This window comes from Crinia signifera, chromosome 1 (assembly GCF_055691185.1).
Source record: "Crinia signifera chromosome 1, ASM5569118v1, whole genome shotgun sequence".
Classification (NCBI taxonomy): domain Eukaryota; kingdom Metazoa; phylum Chordata; class Amphibia; order Anura; family Myobatrachidae; genus Crinia; species Crinia signifera.
Window position 1 is genome coordinate 433,904,068 of NC_139217.1, and position 19,419 is coordinate 433,923,486.

General features: G+C 47.4%; 1 protein-coding gene across 1 annotated transcript in view; it reads left to right on the forward strand.

The window, feature by feature from the left end:
* The window catches only part of SREK1IP1 (SREK1 interacting protein 1), a 115,742-nt gene that overhangs the window by 30,548 nt on the left and 65,775 nt on the right, over window positions 1–19,419 (forward strand). Inside the window, exons 2-3 of the mRNA XM_083153045.1 lie at window positions 12,214–12,261; window positions 15,082–15,228. Of these exons, the coding sequence (XP_083009171.1) occupies window positions 12,214–12,261; window positions 15,082–15,228 (195 nt within the window). The remainder of the gene's footprint in view (window positions 1–12,213; window positions 12,262–15,081; window positions 15,229–19,419) is intronic.

The window sequence follows — 19,419 nt, forward strand, 5'->3', positions numbered from 1 at the left end:
CGGGGTCCCCCGCCGTGGGGTCCCCGGGTTTTTGTGCGGCAAAATGGCGGCGGTATGGCGGTGCCCTGCACAGGGACCGCGTAACCCCCTGCCTACACTGAGACAGGGTACAGTTCCTGTTTTGTCCAGGGCAGTTACCAAAGAGGATTTGGACATTCCCCAATGTCAGTCTCAGTATAAAACGCAGGTAAGCTCCGGCGCCATTACGCTGGGCGGAGCTTACCCAGAGTGAGACCAGCTCTGTGAGGGCGCCAAAACCTGCTTCCTGCTTCTTCCCTGGCTGCTGGAAACGCCATTATACTGCTCCAGACACTCCTCAGCGGTGTGGATCAGAGGGAATCTGCTTGCAGAGACAGCTTCAGGTTTTCAGCGCTTGTGTACTTGTGCACTTGCCTGCTTACACTGTAAAGTACTGTTATTGATACTGTACTGTATTACCAGCTCTTCTAATCGGAGAGCTAAGGTTATCAGGTGTATTGGTCTCCTCCATTATCCTCTGTACACCACCCCACTGGCTTGTTAAGCTGTACAGATCAGATAAGGCTACACATAGTATTTATCTGGTTAATTTCACACTGCATATCCACTGTGTGTGCGCGCTGTGTGAGGGGAGACTGTTTGTTTGTCACAATGGTGAGGAAACTTACATGTATGGTGTGCAGTGATAAGTTTGTGCCAGCATCTTCATCACAGGTTACTTGTGAGTCATGCATGTCCCCTCAAAGTACTGGGGTCCCCCCACAACTAACTGGGCAGCAAAGTAGCACACAGGACAGCTCACAGGAGCCAGCCTGGGCTACAGGTATAAAAACCATGCTTGAGACTGTAACTACACAGTTAACTGCTACTGCAGCACAGACCCAGAGAGTACAAAGGGAGCTGGCTGTCCTCTCTGCCAGAGTGGATGTAATTACTCCCACCCCTGGGGATACTCGTAAGAGAAAGACCCCCTCTCAAACCCCTGATTCCGGGGCTGATGATGGGGATGATGGTGATGATATGGATGATGCAGACGCAGGTGATGACGAGCCTGATGCTTCACAGTCACTACTGCGGGGCACAGAGCCATTGATTATGGCAATCAGGGAGGTGTTGGACCTTCCCTTAGCTGAATCCACAGCAGGTGATACCTTCTTTGCTACACAGAAAAGGCAACAGGTGGTTTTCCCTGAGCAGGCTGACCTGGAAAGTACATTCAAGTCAGCGTGGAATAACCCAGAAATGAGGTTTAAAGTGGCAAAAAAGTTTAAGTCCACGTTTCCCTTCGATCCTGAGGGACGTAAGGTGTGGGAGGAGCCACCAGAGGTTGATGCTTCTGTGTCTCGCTTAGCCAAAAAGATGGTACTCCCAGTACCAGGGTCGTCTTCACTTAAAGACACCACGGACAGAAAGGTTGAAAACACTTTGAAGTCCATTTTTACTGCTAGTGGCGCGTGTCAGCGTCCTGTATTAGCTAGTTGCTATATGGCCAAGTCCATATACACGTGGGCCTCCCAGATACAGGAAGGTCTTCTGGGCGACATGACAGTTGCGCAGGTGTCTGAAAAATTACACCATATTCAGGACACTGCTAAAGTTCTGTGTGAAGCGCAGAAGGAGTTAGGTGCCATTAACGGCCGTAACTCAGCCATGGCAGTGTCTGGGCGCAGATCCCTCTGGCTCCGGCAGTGGGCTGCTGACGCTGACTCCAAAAGGAGTGTAGAAAACCTCCCCTTCACAGGTGGCAGGTTATTTGGGAGTGATTTAGACGAATTAATCTCTAAAGCCACGGCGGGAAAGTCCACTTTCCTGCCATCCACTCCACAGGCGCCAAAGCGTCCTTTTCAGGCTCACTCCCAGCAGCAGTCCTTTCGGGCTAGTAAATTCCACCCTAAAGCAAGAGGTGGTTCAAACGCTGCAAGAGGCTCCCGTGGTAAATTCAGGAAGCCTTCCGCTTCGGCCACCGCAGAGCGGCCATCTGGGGCAGCTGCAGGAAAACCCGCAGCATGACGGTGGGGCTCCACCATTAGCTCCGGCAGAGGTGGGAGCCAGACTGGCGTTCTTCGGCCAGGTTTGGGAAGCCTCGTGCCTCAATTCTTGGGTACAGGCTCTTATTACGCACGGCTACAAGCTGGAGTTTGCAGTTCAGCCACCTCAGAGGTTCTTCAAATCAGGCCTCCCAGCGTCCCCAGAGGACCAAGTGGTGTTGCAGCAAGCAATCCAAAAGCTGGTGCAGGCCAAGGTTATAACCCGGGTCCCTCCCCTAGAGAGGGGGCAGGGTTATTACTCGAACCTATTTGTAGTTCCGAAACCGGACGGGTCAGTGCGCCCAATTCTGAACTTAAAATCCCTGAATCCCTTCTTGAAAGTAACCAAATTCAAGATGGAGTCCTTGCGGGCCGTGATAGCGGCACTGGAGGAGGGGGAGTTCTTGGCGTCCCTAGATGTGAAGGACGCCTACCTTCACATCCCAATATGGCCCCCTCATCAGAAATACCTGAGGTTTGCGCTGTTAAACGAGCACTATCAGTTTCGCGCACTGCCATTCGGCTTGTCCTCAGCCCCGCGCATATTCACCAAGGTGATGGCGGAGATGATGATGGTTTTAAGAAAAAAGGGTATCTGCGTGATACCATACTTGGACGACCTGTTGGTAAAGGCGCGGTCGCCACAGGAACTACAGACAGCTCTACAAGTTACCATACAGACCCTGTCGGGCCATGGTTGGCTCCTGAATCTGGCAAAGTCTTCTCTGATCCCTTCACAGAGACTCCAGTTCCTGGGCATGGTGATGGACACAGCTCTCATGAGAGTGTCCCTGCCACAGGACAAGGTGTTGGACATCCAGCGGCTGGTCACAGACTTGCTAAGGACCCCCCAGGTGACAGTACACCAGTGCATTGTCCTATTGGGAAAGATGGTCGCCTCTTTCGAGGCTCTCCAATTCGGGAGGTCTCACAGCAGGATTTTCCAGCTCGATCTCCTAGCGAAGTGGTCCGGTTCACACCATCAGATGCACCGGCGCATTGCGTTGTCATCTCGGACCAGACTGTCACTACAGTGGTGGCTCCACACGCCCAACCTGCTGGCAGGGCGTCGGATTGGCATCCAGGATTGGGTCTTAGTCACCACGGATGCAAGCCTCACGGGATGGGGGGCAGTGACCATGGGTCAGTCCTTTCAGGGCAAGTGGACCCTATGGGAAACACGCCTCCATATCAACAGCCTGGAGTTATGTGCTGTGTATTACGCACTTCTGAAGGCGGGCCCTCTCCTCTGCGGTCAGGCGGTCCGTATACAATCAGACAACGCCACCACGGTGGCATTCCTGAACAGACAGGGCGGGACCAAGAGCAGGCCCTGTATGAGGGAAGCATCGAAGATCCTGTCCTGGGCAGAGAGTCATTGCCAAGCGCTCTCGGCCATCTTCATACCCGGGGTGGACAACTGGGAAGCAGACTTCCTCAGTCGCCACGAGCTCCACCCCGGGGAATGGAGTCTACACCACCAGGTATTCAATTCTCTGGTGGCTCGGTGGGGGACCCCACTGGTAGACTTGATGGCATCAAGAAACAACTGGAAAGTATCCAGGTACTTCTCGAGGGCAAGAGACCCTCAGGCAGAAGGAGTGGACGCCCTCTCCATACCGTGGACGTTCAACAGCCTGGTCTATGTCTTCCCACCGATTCCCCTAGTGGCTCGGGTGCTAAGGAAGATAAGGAGAGAAGGAACCGAGGTTATTCTGGTGGCCCCAGACTGGCCACGAAGAACGTGGTACCCGGAACTTCTAAGTCTGCAAAGGGACTCGTGGCGCCTACCCCTGCAAAGAGATCTACTCATGCAAGGACCTCATGCGTCTTCCAGGCCTTGGAACAGCTGCGTTTGACGGCCTGGAAGTTGAACGGCAGATCCTGACTCAGAAGGGGTTTCACACTTCGGTCATCAGAACTATGACAAGTGCAAGGAAACCGGTAACAGCTGCACATTACCACCATATCTGGAAAAGATATGTGGGTTGGTGCGAACAGGGAAAGTTTTCTCCATCAGAGTTCAGACTTGAAAGATTTCTTAGCTTTCTTCAAGCTGGTCTGGATCTTGGCCTACGCCTAGGCTCTTTGAAGGTGCAGGTATCTGCGTTATCAGTTTTCTTCCAGAGGAAACTGGCTAATATTCCTGAAGTGCAGACATTTTTGCAAGGAGTATTGCACATACAACCTCCTTTTGTGGCCCCTACTCCACCGTGGGACTTGGATGTTGTGCTGAAGTTCCTTAAATCCTCCTGGTTTGAGCCCTTGGAGGAAATTGACCTGAAATATTTAACCTGGAAGACAGTGGTCTTACTGGCCCTAGCTTCGGCTAGGAGGGTCTCGGAGCTCGGGGCATTGACTTGCAAGAGTCCTTATTTGATATTCTTTGAGGACAGGGCAGAATTACGTACTAACCCGCGTTTTCTGCCCAAAGTGGTGTCTGCGTTCCATGTGAACCAGCCAATTGTGGTTCCTGCTGGTGGGCCTCATTCTGAGGTGCCGACGTCCTTGGACGTAGTAAGGATTCTCCGTGTCTACATCAGGAGAACAGCAAGGAGTCGTAAAACTGATGGACTTTTCGTCCTTTATGATGCCCAAAAGATTGGACGTCCTGCTTCCAAGCAGTCTATTGCACGATGGATATGTGCAACCATTAAACAGGCTTATGCGGTAGCAAAGCTGCCTATGCCTGTTGGGGTGAAAGCTCACTCTACTCGTTCCGTGGGGACATCCTGGGCGGCTGCCCGAGGAGTTTCGGCCTTACAATTGTGTAGAGCAGCCACATGGTCTGGCCAACACACTTTTGTCAAATTTTATAAGTTTGATGCTCTGGCCACTGAGGATACTCAGTTTGGGCAAGCGGTGCTGCGGCAATAGGTTCCGCACAATCCCGCCCGTTCTGATATCTTTGGTATATCCCCATCGTTATGAACGACTCCCTGTATCCCATAAGAATGATAGAGAAAATAGGATTTTAATACCTACCGGTAAATCCTTTTCTCGAAGTTCTTATGGGATACAGGGCACCCGCCTCTGTGCGGAGGTTTGCCTTGCTCACTTTGTGAGATATGGACCAATTCTAGGTCCTTCTGCTACCCTTCTTGTTCCTGGCGGACATAGGGTGTAGGTTACCTAGGTAACTTAATCTTACATAGTGTACCTTAAAGGTCCACGAGTGTACATGGTCACTTAGGTGATTATTCTATGCATTGTTCCAGTTGGAACACAGTTCAAAATAGTTGTCATGTTGACATGTTCTTAGGCCCTTAGACTTCCCAGGTTATGGGGTTGCTAATGTGGTCTGTTATGTTGAATGTTGGGTGTGCTGGATGAATCTCACCACGGTAAATATACACATATTCCTCTCATATTGTTCTTCTCCTTCGGCACAGTTCACTTAACTGAAGCTAGAGGGAGGGGAGCAGAGGGGAGGAGCCAGTACACCCTGTATAAATTTTTATATGTGCCTGTCTCCTTCGGATAAGCTCTTTTCCCCATCGTTATGAACGACTCCCTGTATCCCATAAGAACTTCGAGAAAAGGATTTACCGGTAGGTATTAAAATCCTATTTTAAATAACATACTGCACCAGAAGGCGCCCTCTCACTCTTTTTTCAGATATATTAATATATGTTGAGATCTGTTATTATTTCCTTAGTTATTAGTTATTCCACACACCTGCCCCCCCCCCTTAGTTATTCCACACACATGCCCCCCCCCCCCCTTAGTTATTCCACACACCTGCCCCTCCTGCCAGCTCCCCTTAAAAATGCCACACACAAATGCCCCTCCTTTACCTCTAGGACAGGCATTCAAAACATCCAGTGCGCAGAAATGGCTCCAACAGTCTTGTGACTCCCATCTGCGCCTGGTGCCTGCAACGCATAGGATGACCTAATGCGCACAGGCACGTCCCGGCGTCAGCTCCATAGGTCAGCACTGCGCGCGCGCACAACACCTCACATGCACGCACACAGCGCAGAGGAGGACGATTCACCTGCCTCCCCCTTGTCCTGTCCTGGTGAGTCACCGTGACACACTGTCCTGCGGCACACCTGTGAACTGGCCGCGGCACACTGGTTGAAAATCACTGTTCTAGAGGGACATAGGAGGGAAACGCAAGGACAGGCACCAGTAATGGCTTAGGAGTCCCACCAAGTTGCAAGTCCAAAAGAAAAGCTATATAATACATCAGTCCCTCAGAGGGTTATGCGTGTGGAACCTAAATATGATAGGTTTGCCTCAAAAGGTGCGTTTTCAGGGAACACTTGATGGTTTGGAGGCTAGCGGAGTCTTATTGTTTGTGGAAGGGCATTCCATAGGGTAAGAGCAGCCCAATGAAAGTCCTCCAATAGTGAATAGGAGCTAGTGATCTGTGCAGAAGAGAGACGCAGATCTTGTGCAGAGCGGAGTAGTCAGTGTGTCGTTATGTGACTTTCTGGCAGTAAATGTAAGCCGCAAACCTTTGAATATTTCCCTGTAATGTATGGGATAGCATTTTTTTTTTTTTGGCTGAACATTCTCCACTGCATTCGATCCAAGTTCTATAACCTCTATAACTTTTTGGCAGTTACCTATTTGTAGTGCTTCATTTTTTTTTTTTTTTTTTTTATATACTGGGCAGAGTTACACATAAATGATTCTATCATGTTTTCATCAATCCATCTGTTCATCCTAGTAAAAGTGACCCGGTCATTGCCATGGCATAACAAGTGGTGGGGGCTGTAGGAGTGAGCCAGAATAACAAAATCACCATGAATATTACTTGTACATCTTGTGAAATAACGGTTTCAAATGTGGACAGGGACCAGTGAAAAGGCTATGCTTACTAAGCAGTGGACCTTCAGCCACCAATTAACTGTTGTTTTTTTTATCTATTGGTTTTTAAAGTGCAAATTTATATTGAATGGAAAAACATTTACACGTCTAATGCACTTAGTGCCTGATTCTGATTTGCTCGGTAAACTGCGAGGCTCGCAGCTTACCGTGCAGTTGCGGTGTTGCCCTGTCGAATCTCCGCCCCCAATATCACTCTATCCATCCCTACCCATTCTCTGCTTTTGCTCTTTCCCACCCCTCTGTACCACTCCATTATGCACCCACCTCCACTTCCCACTACAAAAGTGCAGTTTTCCAGGAGCCAGCTACTGTATTTCCCATGTCCCTTGCAGTTAGAGCTGCTGGAGGGCTGGCACGCTCCCTGGCTTCCACTATATACAGTATGCAATGATACAATGCAACTTTTTCTGAAATCAAAGGTAGCTATAGATGATTTTGGGCCCTTTGCACACGATTTCGATGCATCAGCACAAATTATGTGAATTATCCAATCATATGGGTTTTACTTCCGATTTGTTGCGCAGTCTCGTGCGCATCAGATCCGGAGTTAGTCATGGCTGCCACAAGGATTTGTAGCATACCACAGGGGTGATTGGGATCATGTGATACAACGTATGCAAAAGGCCTGCATAAGATCCACCCGCTGGGGAGTTGCCGGGGTATCTCGCACTAGTGTATGGGTGGGAGGGGGGACTTTGGAGAGAGAGATTTTGGGGATCCTCGACTAGGGGTCTTGGCAAAATGCAAAGGAACTGAGGAGCTTGCCAAGAAAAAGCATGTAGAGGGAGAAGTGAAAAAGAGGTTCAGGAGTGTGTGTGTGTGTGTGTGTGTGTGTGTGTGTGTTGGTGTTTTTTTTGTTTTTTGTTTTTTTTTGTCTGAATACATAATTAAATATATAATATGTAAATATTCAAATTGTATACGGAAATGACATATGAATAATCGGTGGTCAGAATACTGGTGCCGGCATCCCTATGGAGGTCTGGTAAGTATACTTTCCTTTCCCCGACGTTGTCACCTTTATCGATGTCTGCATTCTGGCGCTGGTCTTCTGGCCGCTAGTCATGCTGGAATCGTGGAATCTGTATTCTGTCTGCCAGCATCCCGACTGCTTGGATGCTAAACAACATACCTTGAATACACCGCAGGCGTCTTCAAACTTAGTGAATAACTGAGTGAAGGACTAATACAGAAATCGTTGCTGCAATGTTGTCTTAATGTTAAATTATCAAACAAACATTGGTTAGGCAAAACTAATTTATGTAAAGTTTTTTTCTTTTTTTCGCTTCTAAAACCATGGCACTTATTCAGTATCTCAAGTCAGCTGCAATTTACAGTATGTTTGAATCAATTCTGAAAGAGAACTGCCGTGACTGAATTTAAATATTAATGTTTTATATATGATTATACAGTGGGTGAATAATATATTATTCTAAGTCAGTATGTATAGTGTGAATAATCTGTGTTTTATACAATATGACTACCATTTTCATTGTATTACTGTTGAAGTGATATTTGTGTAAGTGACATGTTGGCAGCTTTTATTTGCAATTTTCCATGAGTAGGGTATTCTGAAAGTAGAAGAAGCACTATAACAAAGCAATGAGGAAGGCAAGGCAGATGCTTGGTTGCATACGGAGGGGAGGATGGAGCAGAATGAATAATGTCACGGTATAGGTCACTGGTATGGCCTCATCTAGAATACAGTGTTCAGTTCTGGAGGCCAAATCACATTACAGAGTGTACAAAGGACAACTAAAATGGTGCATGGCCTGCAGCACACAACTTACCCAGAAAAAAAAATATCTTTACAGTTTGGAGCAGGGAAGGGAAAGGGGGTGGTGCGCATGATAGAAACATCCACCAAGTATTACAACACTAGGACATTCACTGAGATTGGAGGGTGATGGGTTCAGGGGAAAATTGAGAAAAAATTTGCTTTTCAGAAAAGATGTTGTATAAGTGGAATAACCTCCTGTCGTGTTTGAGGCTCACAGTAGATCAATTAAAACGCCAGTAGAAAGTGCACATTTAGCATTAATTAATCAATATTTATTAAAAATGACCTATAATAAGTTCTGACATCTAAAAAAACATTAATCAATTACTGATCACCGATAATACATTTAGTAGTTCAATTGTCAATATCAATTAATATAATAAAGTTCAATGTTGTAATAAGAAGCATTGTTAGATGAATGGACAATTTGCCACATAATGATCCTGAACTTTAAAAGGTCAGTTTTAAACTATACCTCCTTAATCTTATTATGAACAGAACTGTTTAGGTCCATACACACTGGGCGACTATACCCAGCATGTATGGACAGCGATGATCATTTACATCGCTGGGGGGAAAGCCGCTCAGTGCATACACACTGAGCGGCTTTCCCCCTGCCCGGCGCCAACGTATCAGACCAGTATTGAGGAGCACAGTACAGACTCCACAATCGCGGAGTAGAAGAGGCGCAGAAGCTTCTGTGGTATTCTGTTGAACTTCCTCAGTTGCCTAAGGAAGAATAGCCTCTGCTGCACTTTTCCAACAATAGTATGAGTGTTGGGCCCCCATTTAAGGTCCCGGGAGATTGTGGTTCCTAGAAACTTGAAGGAGTCCACTAGCGACACCACACTGTCAGCAATTGTTAGCGGAGGAGCACCGACAGACTTCTTCCTAAAGTCCACTACCGTCTCAACGGTTTTTAGAGAGTTGAGCTCTAGATGGTTGCTGCTGCACCACCAGGCCAATCGGTCCACTTCTTGTCTGTAGGCCGATTCGTCCCCGTCCTTGACAAGGCCGGTAGTGTCGGCAGCAAATTTGATTATCTTTACTGATTGCCTGTGCAACATGCTCTAAGTAGCACTTGCCAACATAGCGGTGTATCACTTTTGGGGGTGCACCTACTGCTTGTCAACATTTTGATTGCTGGCAAACACAGTACATCCCTAAAAGCATGTACCTACTTTGGGTACCAGGGCTCATAGTTACATCTCTGATTCCACCAGGCCTTTCAGGGATGAATACAACCTATACAGGTGCAGGGCCCATGCTGTTTTCATTTAAACTGGGCCCTACTATTTCTGATGGCAACCCAGCCCAAGCCTACCAAGCTGCTGCACTAGTGCCAGAACACCATCTTGTCAGCCTTGGGCACAGAGATGTGCATGAAAACTATTGTGAGTTTCTAACTGCTAGTGCAGGGCTGGGCAACACCGGCCCTCCAGATGTTGATGAACTACACATTCCAGCATTAATAAAAGTATTAGTTAAGCGCTCTCCCTTGGTATATTTGGTATGTGGAATGAGTGACAAGATGCTTGTGGTGTGAAATCAAATATAAGTTTATTAAATCAAAAAGCAGTGTATATACATGTACATAAGAATAAACGTGAGTGATGATTAAGTAAACCTTGGATGAGCCCCTGTGGGGGAATTGGGCTGCCAGCAGGCTCCTTTTTACCATAAGCCTGTGGGGCTTATGTCTCAAACAGTTTGGGGTGGTGTGTGTGTTGCCAATGATAAGCCCTTGCGGGTATAAGGGGTCAGCAGAACCCTTTAACCATAAGCCTGATGGCTTATGTCTTACGGAGGCAAATGGGCGTGTGGGTGGGGGAAGGGGTATGCCTGTGAGGTGGGTGGGTGGTGCACAGTAGTCCAGAACGCAGAATTCACAGGGGGCTGGTGGCAAAGTCAATGGATGGCTGGGTGGGCAGTGCTGGGTGGCGGCATCCCGCTCCCAGAGATCTTACCCAGTCAGGCAACTTGCAGAGTGTTCGCAGCGGTGCGTAGCCAGTCCAAGGTGAGAGGTGCTCACCCGGCCGGCAGTGATGTTGGAGCCGCTCTGATGTCAGCAGCCCGGAAATCCAGCACAGCACCGCTGCGAACACTCTGCAAGTTGCCTGACTGGGTAAGATCTCTGGGAGCGGGACGCCGCCACCCAGCACTGCCCACCCAGCCATCCATTGACTTTGCCACCAGCCCCCTGTGAATTCTGCGTTTTCTGGACTACTGTGCACCACCCACCCGCCTCACAGGCATACCCCTTCCCCCACCCACACGCCCATTTGCCTCCGTAAGACATAAGCCATCAGGCTTATGGTTAAAGGGTTCTGCTGACCCCTTATACCCGCAAGGGCTTATCAATGGCAACACACACACCACCCCAACCTGTTTGAGACATAAGCCCACAGGCTTATGGTAAAAATGAGCCTGCTGGCAGCCCAATTCCCCCACAGGGGCTCATCCAAGGTTTACTTACTCATCACTCACGTTTATTCTTATGTACATGTATATACACTGCTTTTTGATTTAATAAACTTATATTTGATTTTACACCACAAGCATCTTGTCACTCATTCCACATACCAAATATACCAAGGGAGAGCGCTTAACTAATACTTTTATTAATACAACCATTGAGCACGGACTACTCAGTTGAGCTGCCCCCACATAAAAAAGGTTTAAAGCGCTGTAACCATCACCATTGATCACTGTACATCCCAGCATGCTTTGCATCAGTTTCAGCATGGCCACATAGCAAAACTAATACAAAGCATTCTGGGATGTGTAGTTCACTAACATCTGGAGGGCCGGTGTTGCCCAGCCCTGTGCTAGTGGCTTACATATGGATCTGGGAGTGCCACAAGCATCCAGTGGCAACATAGATGGTAACCGGACCTGGTAATAGGGTCCTGTATTCTGCATGTAACAGGGTGTACTTGGTATGCAACAATGTTTAGGTGGTACATGTCAAAGTACCAGCCACATGAATGCCAGGTTCCAAGGTTTCTTAGCAGATCATTGCTCACAGCATTACGATTCTGGTGCTGGCTCGCCATCTCTCCCCTGAGTGAATGATGCACAAACAAAGTACCTGACTGTCCACATGATGTAGAAGACAATGTAATCATCAGACCTGACCACCTTCTTCCATTGTTGCATTGTTCCTGATGATACGCAAACCCACTGTAGGTGTTTCTGGCTGTGAACCGCATAGGCACTCTGACCAGTCTGCGGCCACAGCAAGCTGAGATGAACTGTGAATTTTGATATTCTATTATAACAGCCAGCATTAAGCCACACACACAGGGTGGTTGTGTGCTTAGCAATCCGTGCTCAGCATTCTATCCCTGGCACTAAATATGAGCGGACGACATGCAGGATTGTGCATTGCCATCACTATGCGTTTTCTAAGCAATCTAGTGAAGTCGCTTACAAAATACCCTGAAATCACACCGTGTGTGGGACCCATTAGAGATACTGTGTGACTGAGAAGCCCACAATTTAAGATTTTTTATTATTATTATTATTATTATATTTTTTTATATGTAAACTATCGTGAAGTAACCGAGTGCTTTGTATTATTTGTAGGTGTAAACAAAGATAATATCAGAGCTGGATGCAAAAAGTGTGGTTATCGTAAGTATTCCTTCCTTAATTGACATACAATTTAATTAACTGCTTCCCATGTTGCTCTTATGCTACCATGCAGGCAGAAGTGTGCTGTAATCATTTATTCACAGGCAAACACATGCAAAACCAACCAAGGGATTAGCCCCTCTAGTCTACAGTAAAAAAGATATAAACTCTACATTGCTAAGTCGTAAATGGGAGCAACAATGGTGTGATTCAATATGAATGGTGTTGACCACCCTGCACTAACCCACTCAGGTTTCGGGCATGCATGTCCAAACTAGGGCCCTCCAGCTGTTGTGAAACTATAATTCCCATCATGCCTTGTCACAGTTCTGCTATTAGGCAATGCTGAAACCATGAAAAGGCATGCTGGGTTGTGTAGTTTCACAACAGCTAGAGGGCCACAGTTTGGAAATGCCTGGTTTAGGGTCAAGCACAGTAGGATTACCATTCCACTGTGAATGTAAACTTCTATCATTTTGACTTTTGTGCCATTTATGCACCTTTAGGGGGTCCCTATTCAATGCTGTCTTTACCAAAAGCATTGAAGAGGGATTATGGCAGAACGAGCACGACTTCAGAAGCTGTCGGGCCCGTTTTGCTGATATCGGCCGTGGATTGTCGCAATCCCAGCCGCAGATCGATAATCCACAGTCGTTTATGTGAACACGCCCACTTTTCGCCAATCGGCAGATGGGACATTGAATCCCGCCTCCCGATTTGCTGTTGGGCAAAATATAAACTGGCCTGGATCACAGCTGTCGTGAGGGATCGACAGCTGTGATCCAAAAATGCATGCCCCCCCTTAGTCCCATTTCTTAGTGGATTAAAACAGATTAACTATTGTTAGGATAGATCATTTATGTTTTGTTTTTAACAGTATAAGGGGTATATTCAATCACTGTCGTCTTGCCGAAAAGACGGGGTTCCGACCTATTCAGTGATGGCTGTTTTTTTTTACTTGCAGGTCGAAGTGTTCTGACCCGCTGAAAACCAAATGGGTTAACAGAATAGCCGCTAATCCACCTGCTTTTGACGGAAACACAGCCAAAACCGAAAAGTTTGGGCCATGTTTCTGGCTATCTCAATCCGACATGAAAACCTACCGCTCACATGGTCCCAACGACAGCCGCGTGAGAATCAATCAGCGGCCAAATCCGACATCCGAATTTGGCCACTGATTAAATAATGGATGCCGGATACATTCCGGCAAAAAAATGTCAGAATGCATCCAGCATCAATTGAATATACCCCTAAATCTGTTACTCCAGTGTTACATTGCTGGCATCACAACAACATTGTTGCTTTTAAAATGTTTCAATCATTTTTTTTTTTGTTACATTTGTGGAGCCTTTTAATTCATCTTCAGTGCAAGCTCTGTTTGCTATTTTTGTCTCCCGTCATAATGCAGTAGGTCTCATCATCGATTGGTGTGAGTTGTAGGCTAAGGTGCACAGTTCGCATATAAAAGGGTTGTCATGGCAAAAAATTTAAGGAAAAATCTCTTCTCCCATGTAAACTAGAGTGAGAACATTGCCTGCCCCGGCCTGTGTATTTCTGTATACTTCAATAAAATAAATATATTTGTCCTATATATTGGTTGTGCGGGAGATATAAGTGAAGCAAGTAACGCAGATCATTGATCACTATCGCCCACTAGACAAAACACGGGCGATGTGCGGTCTCTTGCTAAACACATCTGCGTAGATTTATCGAGCAGGATAGCTATACATCTCCTGGCGATAGCACCGCGCAGTGCTATTGCTGTGGGCTCTACGCGCACAGCACTCCCTCTAGTCAGATCGCTTAGAAAATAGCCCTTTATCGCTAGATGTGTAGGCCTCATTACTTTGCTAACCAGCGTGTATAATCTGCATTGCGTGGTAGTTTCTTCATGAACAGACAGTTTCGTCATCCACACACCTAAATAATCATTCCTAAATCGGCTGTTGGGTGATTTTATTGTGAAACTTTTGCAGACCGAGGACGGCAGAGATATTGCCAACTGCTTCGCCTAGTCTGTATTTGTAAGGGGCATGAAGTAATTCGCAGTAGCAGATGCTTTCCATCACAGTATTGCCATACACGACCGAGACACGTGCAGCAACCTGGTCCTACCTCTGGTCCATTTGTGTTTGGTGCAGATTATTTTAACCCCACAGTCGTAGAATCCAATGCAGATCCAGATTTCGGTATGCAGTTCACCTATGAGAATAATCACTACTATATTTGTATAAAGTAGATTTTAATACAAGAAAATTAGTTTGTGAAATAGTTATATCGCCAAATAAAACACAATTGCAATAAGGGAATCATTCGCCATGTCCCAAATCATCATCATCATCGCTGCACCACAATGTCAGCTGGCTTGAGGTGTCGCGTTAAAATCGACAGAATGCTGATGTGTTCAGAGTTGAACCTCTGCACTATCCTGACATTAGAGTTAGGCAGCAGGAGGGGAGGATTAGGCATGGCCTGCAGGAGAGGAGGGTTAGTGGTGCGGGCAAGGGTTAAACACCTTTCAGATCACAAAAATAACCCGGGTAATTGCCGGGTCGACCCGGGTCAATGTGTGGTGTGGAAGCACCACATTTAATAACCCAGCCATTCAACGTGGGTTATAAGAAGGGTTAAACCCGGTTCACCGTCTATGTATAATGGGTGACCCGGGTTAAGTGTAAAAGTGCCGGACCTGGATCGTAACCAGAATTAAAATCCCAGGTCCAACCCAGCATTGCGTTCTAAATGCCGAATTGGCGATGAGTGTTCATGAAACAGAGTTTCGCTGCATCTATAATCTGTTCCTGTCTGCCTCCCATCTAGCCGGCCACCTGACATTTGAATGCAGGAACTTTCTTCGTGTGGACCCGCAGAGGGACATTGTGCTAGATGTCAGCAGCACCAGCAGTGAGGAGACCGATGAAGACATTGAGATTTTAAATAAACCTCCGGTTTCTGCAGAAACGAAAAGTAAGTAAATCAAGCAATATTTGTTCTGAAGATGCCATCCTAGGTATAGTGTCCTCTATAAGCTGTGCTATTACATTCGTCCTTTGTCAGGTTAATAGTGTCACAATAAAATAATACACGTCTTTAATGGACAGGCAGTGTGGCATTATTATTTTATTTCTAAAATGGATATTTATATTTCTGAGTGCCACGTATTAAAGCCTATTGAGTAATTTGCACTAATCTCGGCTTGAAGAGGAAGATCAATGTGCTTTAGCTGTAATTCAAGACTCTCACAAGATTTCTTAATGTAATACGCATTCCACGTCAATGAAATTATATACATCTAGAAAGAAAGGGGAAGAACATCCCGTAGTGCTCAGCATGTCAACAGAATTCATTTTCGTTCTGTTGGCGTGATTCAGAGCTGCACTGAAATTGGGATGCAATCGTATGGTCGACTGTAAAAAAGTTGACAGTCATGAGGTTAACCACTGAAATGCTGGCACTCTCCTCTCAAAGAAATTCAAATTACTCTGGTGCAACACTCGTGGGGGAAATACATATAGCATATAACGGCACTCAACAGGACTTGCAATAACACCTGGTGTGTGTGTGTGTGTGTGTGTGTGTGTGTGTGTGTGTGTGTAAAAAAAAAAAAATATATATATATATACTAGGTGATTCATCGCGCCCTACGGGCGCTCTTCACACCGTCGTGAGGGGCTGCGCCCCCTTAATTTGTGAACGTTTGTATATGAGAAATATGGTTAGAATTGTATGAAAGATGCCCTGTATTGCAACTGAGGTGTCCGCGAATCGCGGGAGGGGGGGTCGCGGAGGGTGCCGCGAATTGCAGGAGGGGGGGTCGCGGGGGGTGCCGCGAATTGCAGGAGGGGGGGTTGTGGGGGGGTGGATGCTGCGAATCGCGGGAGGGGAGGGATTGCAGAGAATCGCGGGAGGGGGGTCGCGGGGTGGGTTGCCGCAAATGGCGGGAGGGGGGTTACGGGGGCGGGGGTTGCGGCGAATCATGGTAGGGGGGGTTGCGGGGGGTGTGCCGTGAATCACGGGAGGGGGGGTCACGGGGTGGGGTGCCGAGAATCGCGGGGGGGTGTGTGTGTGCCGTGAATCGCGGGAGTGGGGGTTGCGGGGGGGATGGGGGGTGTGACGCGAATCGCCACAAGAAAAAATCAACACAGAAAGGTCAACACATGTAAATGTTGACATAAGTGTGGCACTTCATTGGTGTCCATGTCGACACATGAGAATGAATATGAAAACATTCAAAAAATGAAAAAAAAAACTTCAAAAACTCATGTCAACCTTTTTCATTGTCGACCATAGCCATGTCAGTGTTTTCCATGTGCAATTTAATTCTGGAGCTGCCGCGAATCGCGGGGGGGTGCCGCAAATTGCAGGAGGGGGGGTCGCGGGGGTGGGTGCCGCGAATTGCGGGAGGGGGGGTTACGGGGCGGGGGTTGCTGCGAATCATGGGAGGGGGGGTCGCGGGGGTGTGCCGTGAATCACGGGAGGGGGGGTCACGGGGTGGGGTGCCGAGAATCGCGGGGGAGGTGTGTGTGTGCCGTGAATCGCGGGAGTGGGGGTTGTGGGGGGGTGTGACGCAAATCGCCACAAGAAAAAATCAACACAGAAAGGTCAACACATGTAAATGTTGACATAAGTGTGGCACTTCATTGGTGTCCATGTCGACACATGAGAATGAATATGAAAATATTCAAAAAATGAAAAAAAAAACTTCAAAAACTCATGTCAACCTTTTTCATTGTCGACCATAGCCATGTCAGTGTTTTCCATGTGCAATTTAATTCTGGAGCTGCCGCGAATCACGGGGGGTGCCGCGAATTGCGGGAGGGGGGGGTCGCGGGGTTGGGTGCCGCGAATCGCGGGAGGGCGGGGTTCACAGGGGTTCCGGTGGGGGGTCACGGGGGGTGCCGCTAATCGCGGGAGGGGGGGTTGCGGGGGGGTGTGACGCGAATCGCCACAAGAAAAAATCAACACAGAAAGGTCAACACATGTAAATGTTGACATAAGTGTGCCACTTCATTGGTGTCCATGTTGACACATGACAATGAATATGAAAACATTCAAAAAATGAAATAAATCTTCAAAAACTCATGTCAACCTTTTTCATTGTCGACCATAGCCATGCCAGTGTTTTGCATGTGCCATTTAATCCTGGGGCTGCCGCGAATCGCGGGGGGTGCCGCGATTTGCGGGAGGGGGGGGTTGCGGGGGGTGGGTGCCGCAAATCGCGGGAGAGCGGGGTTCATGGGGGTTCCGGTGGGGGGTTGCCGCGAATTGCGGGAGGTGGGGGGTCACGGGGGGTGCCGCGAATCGCGGGAGGGGGGGTTGCGGGGGGTGTGACGCGAATCGCCACAAGAAAAAATCAACAGAGAAAGGTCAACACATGTAAATGTTGACATAAGTGTGCCACTTCATTGGTGTCCATGTCGACACATGACAATGAATATGAAAAAATTAAAAAAATTAAAATTAAATCTTCAAAAACTCATGTCAACCTTTTTCATTGTCGACCATAGCCATGTCAGTGTTTTGCATGTGCCATTTAATCCTGGGACTGCTGCGAATTGCGGGGGGGGGGGGTGCCGCGAATCGCGGGAGGGGGGTCGCAGGGGGGATGCCGCCAATCGTGCAAGGGGGGGTCGCGGGGGGGTTCTTTTTTGCCGCGAATCGGGGGGGGTCACGGGGGAGGGTTTGCCGCGATTCGCGGGAGGGGGGGTCGCGGGGTGGTGGTTATGCCGCGAATTGCGGGAGGGGTCGTGGGGGGGTTCTTTTTGCAGCGAATCGCGGGAGGGGGGGCCGCGGGGGTGTTTTTGCTGCGAATCGCGGTAGGGGGGGTCGCGGGGGAGCGGGTGTTTTTGCCGCGAATCGCGGGGGGGGGGCGCGCGGGGGGGAGGTTTTGCCGCAAATCGCGGGAGGGGGGCGCTCACCTGGTGGCTGTGGAGTAGCAGTGCTGGGCAACATGGGAAGGCAGTGGGTGTCTGGCACTGTCTGTGGGCTCACTGGGCTGGTTCTCTGTCACATACCTCCCAACATGACCCTCTCCAGGAGGGACACAATGCTCTGTTTCTAGACTTCCCCTTAATGTATGATTGCCATCACCTGTTTTAAACAGGTTAATTTCTCAGAAAGGTGTTCAGCACAGATGAAGGCAATTACACATTAAGAGGAAAGTCCAGGAACAGAGCGTTATAGACACAGACACCCACTTTGAGTGACAGATGTAGCCAAATATATAGGAGATATATATATATATATATATATATATATATATATATATATATATATATATATATATATATATATATATATATATATATATATATATATATATATATATATATATATTGATGCCCTTTGAAAAAAGTTGATGAATACCGAAACGGCCCGTCAGGGCTAAGCTGTGGAATTGAAGTGTTTGCTGTCTTCAGCTACTGCCACTATGATGAGAATTTGAATCTTATCCTTATCTCATGTTTCATTAAAAAGGAACTGTTTATTGCATATTACTTGCAAGGGTGTGCTGGCCCAGTCTGTCTAAGGAATGGTGATTTGCCTATCCGGTGATTGATACAAGCTATTTTATTTATGCCTTGCACCCCAGCTGTTGCATTACCATGAGAGTGCGTCTCCCTTCAACACCCTGATGAAAAATGTCATAGTACATTTGAAACGTTGGTAACCGTTTTGGCTCCTGAGTCGTTTGTTTCTGGGAGTGCCACCCACCTGTCTGCTGATATAGATATATATATAGATATATACAGGGCTATTTTTGTGCAGGCTCCAGCAGGTACTGTGGCCCTTATTCTAGTTCACTCTTTCTGACAAAATATTTCTTAGATGGACAAAACCATGAGCACTGCAGGTGAGGCAGGTGTTACTTGTGCAGAGATAATTAGATTTGGGTGGGGTTTTACACCTGCCTCACCTGCAGTGCACATGGTTTTGTCCATCTAAGAAATATTTTGTCAGAAAGAGTGAACTAGAATAAGGGCCTCAGTTCCTGCTGGAGCCTGCACAAAAATAGCCCTGGATATATATATATATATATAGATAGATAGATAGATAGAGATATATATATATATATATATATATATATATATATATATATATCTCTATTATACACACACACACCAGGTGACCTCAGGTTCTCTTTCGGCTGTCCTAAGA